At 38.7% G+C, this 3,732-nt stretch overlaps 1 protein-coding gene across 1 annotated transcript in view; it reads left to right on the top strand.

Annotated features, from left to right (window-relative positions):
- The window catches only part of LOC102470957 (UDP-glucuronosyltransferase 2B31), a 9,850-nt gene extending 6,331 nt beyond the window's left edge, over positions 1 to 3,519 (top strand). Inside the window, exons 3-4 of the mRNA XM_006163590.2 lie at positions 1,678 to 1,809; positions 3,379 to 3,519. Of these exons, the coding sequence (XP_006163652.2) occupies positions 1,678 to 1,809; positions 3,379 to 3,504 (258 nt within the window). The 3' untranslated portion in view covers positions 3,505 to 3,519. The remainder of the gene's footprint in view (positions 1 to 1,677; positions 1,810 to 3,378) is intronic.
- The last annotated feature ends 213 nt before the right edge of the window (positions 3,520 to 3,732 follow it).

Below are 3,732 nucleotides of genomic sequence, written 5' to 3'. Positions count from 1 at the left end.
ATGTGTATATATTCTGATAAGATATTAAAAAACTTGGGACTCAACATTTCTTTTATCAGTGCCAGATATATTGAGCAGTCCTAAATTACTGTACATGGAAAGTATTCATTTTAAAATTTGACAGAGGTTTTGAAAAACAGGTCAGAATAATTCTCAAGCAAACACATCTTCCCCAGGAGCTTAATAATGTAGCGTGAATTGAGTTGAGCAAGAGTGCGAGCAGACCTCCACTGAGATGGGCCTGAGGGAATTCTCTCCAGTGGTGTAAGTTCTCTCTGAGGAACAAGGTCAGGGCATGATGAGGGTCCCCCACAGTCAGTAAAACAGCAGCACTTTCTACTGGGACATTAGTTTGATGGTGTAACATCAGGGAAAAAAGTGTCACACACACAAAACAACAACAACAAAAAACATTGAACCCATTAATATGAATGCACAGTAATTTAACTCTATATGTATTATTCTGAATATAAATAGAACTCTTAGGACTATTTCTGAAAATCCAAACCATAATACCAAACTCCTGAATGTCACTGATTCTTATATTCCAGTTAAATTTTAAGGGCTATTTTAGGATAAAAGTTGGGGGGATTTCTGAAAAGAGATGAATTATGAGAATTTCAGATCTGAGAAAATATAGGCATAAAATCATCCCAACCTTCTTCCTCAATGCTTAGAGTTGGGAAAGAAAAATATTAATGGCTTCAAATTAAAATAATTGTCCATCTTTTCACATAGTATAAACACAAATTATTGGGACCAGCAATTAGTGCAATGGCTATGTCACAGGACTCCCATGTAGTCGACCACGGTTCAAGTCCCAGAGCCAGTGGCTAAAACTCACACTGGGTGCATGTGCACGTGTTCCCAAGATCCCAAGAAGAGAATGGAGGAGAAGGGATTGCAGTGTGGCCATCCCCGCTGGGGAGTGATTTCTCACTATCTGTCTCTCTCTGTCTCTGACGAGTGTACACACCCTAGAGCAAAAACCTCTCCAAAAAAAAAAACAACATGCAAGTTATTTAGTGGAACCCTACTCATAGAGAATTAAGGTATATTAAAAACAGGCAGTAGTAATTGATAAAAATCGTAAATTCAGAGTTTCAGTATAATCATTTCTAATATCATCCTCCATGACTATTGCTCTCTATTACGTTTATTCCCTACATACGTATTTATATAAATATGTCTAATGGAGTACAACTATCTCATATTAAATATCTCTTTTCCAAAATCCTGACTGACCAGGCCAGTTGAAAATCACCTGTCATAGGGCCAGCAGGTGGCGGAGTGGTACGGCACTGGACTCCCACATTGTCAACTGTGCTTCAAGTACTGAACTCACAGCTTAAGAATCACACCATGGACTCGTGGGTACATGCTCAGAATTTTTTTAAAAAATTCTCCATCCATTTGGAGGACAAGGGATGTCGCCTTCCCTCCTAGAAGATGATTTCATTGAGTCACTCTCTCTTTCTCTATGTCGAGCACACACCCCTGTAGCAAAATCTTTTTAAAAACATACACACACACACAAATGAAACACTGAAACACCTGTCATGTCAATATTTCCTTATACTCCATGATATTCTCTCCTTAGATATTTTTACCAACCCCTCATAACGGTTTGTGCTGCTGGTTACTATTTTGTGATGGAACTCATGATTTTCATCACAGGAAATGGAAGACTTTGTCCAGAGCTCTGGAGAAAATGGAGTGGTGGTGTTCTCTCTGGGGTCAATGGTCAGTAACATGACAGAAGACAGGGCCAATGTGATTGCATCAGCTCTTGCCAAGATTCCCCAAAAGGTGAGTTAAAGGGTCCCAGTGGTGGACAGGTGCTGCGTGCCTCTGTTATCTCTGTAAAGGATACTCCTCAAAAGACTAAAAAAAAATAAATAAATAAAAACATATTGGCAAGGACCAGTTAAAGAAAGTATGCCAGTGTCCGAGGTAGCCAGAAGTAAGAGAAACAGTGAAGATGGACCTATGCATAAAAAAATGTGGCCCCAAAAGAACTCTACCTCTTGTCCCTTAAATTAAACACTCATTGGGACTGAGGGAAAAGGAATCAAGCAAATGCAAGCCTGGCTCAGGAAAAGACTCAGACATTCCCAACTCCATAAAATGTAATAGAAACTTATGATTCTAATGTATAAAATACACTGCACTATTTGGATAGTTTATAAATTATTTTGTAGTTCCCTGTTGATATAGCTTTCTGCAAATAAGTAAAGCAAATGTTTTCCTAAGAACCAAATGTTACTTTAACATTCTTGAGGCAAATAGAATCTGATTACCTATAAATTATACTCCCATTTATGAAGTTTGCTTGGGAATTCTTAATCAGGACTTTATTTGGTCCTAGGCATGAAAATGGCTTGGATCTATTGAAGAAATTCTGCCTGTCAATGACAGCTGTCAAGGCCTGGTAGTTCATTACTCAGGTGTTAATAAACAGAAAAAAGTTAGCAACATCACCATTTTGGATATTTCAACAAACTTTATTTACTTATTTACTTTTTTTTTTTTTTGGAGAGATTTTCACTGTAGGGCACGTGCACTCGCCAGACAGACAGAGAGAGACATAGAGACAGAAAGCGAGAAATCACCCCCCAGGGGGGGATGGTCACGCCGCAATCCCTTCTCCTCCATTCTCCTCTCGGGATCTTGGACGCGCACGCACACACGCCCGGCGTGAGTTTTAAGCCACCGGGTCCGGGACACGAACCGCAGTCGACTACGTGGGAATCCAGCGACATAGCTATTATGCTAACTGCTGGTTCCCTACTTATTTACTTATTTTTGAAAAATATTTTTTTAGGTTTTGGCCATAGGGAATGTGCATTCACCAGAGGACAGTAATAGTAAGAAGGAGAGTGAGAAATCATACCCCAGGAAGATGACCATGCTGAAATCCTCTCTCCTTCATTCTCTTTGGAAGTCTTGGGCACACATACATATGTACCAGCATGAGTTTTAAGCTACCATATCAGGGACTTGAACTTCTGTTGGTCATGTGGGAGTCCAGCGCCTCAACAACTATGCCAACTGCATCCACAAACAGACATGTATTTGATCAGTAATTTGCTGTACAATTATAGAAACTAAATAATTTTTTATAAACCTGGATTTGTCTTTGATCATAGCACTTGTCTAAGCTACTATGTGAGAAAATCAGGATTATCTTGCATAACTGATTATAAAAACAAATATGTGAAATGTGGATAGTCTATTTATCTGTCTTTCATTGTTCTCACTGTATAGAATACTGTATTACAATTTTTATATCTACCAGGTGGATGGTTTTTAGAACTCTAACACACTTTAACCTTCCCATTTTGACTCATAAAATGTGTTCTTTTCTTTTCCTAACAGGTCATATGGAGATTTAATGGCAAGAAACCAGCAACTTTAGGAACCAACACTCGGCTATACAAGTGGATTCCCCAGAATGACCTTCTTGGTAAGACTCTGGAGAAGAAATACTTTTCCTTTTCCTAATACCAATACCACCACCACGTCACCTCTGCTGCCCTGGACACTTTACCTATCAGGCTCAGTGACTTCATTACTTTATGAGTTTATGATCTAACACAATTCAAGTTCAAATCAGGTGACTTGCTTTCTTGCTTTCCTTTATTCATTCTCTCTGTGTCCCTCTGCTGAGCACACACTTTCTAGAGCAAACTTGAAATAATAAGAAATTAAATGAATAATTTAAAAAATATT

This window comes from Tupaia chinensis, unplaced genomic scaffold (assembly GCF_000334495.1).
Source record: "Tupaia chinensis unplaced genomic scaffold, TupChi_1.0 Scaffold142652_1, whole genome shotgun sequence".
NCBI lineage: Eukaryota > Metazoa > Chordata > Mammalia > Scandentia > Tupaiidae > Tupaia > Tupaia belangeri.
The sequence above is the reverse complement of the archived record's forward strand: the minus strand, read 5'-3'. Positions and strand labels throughout refer to the sequence as shown.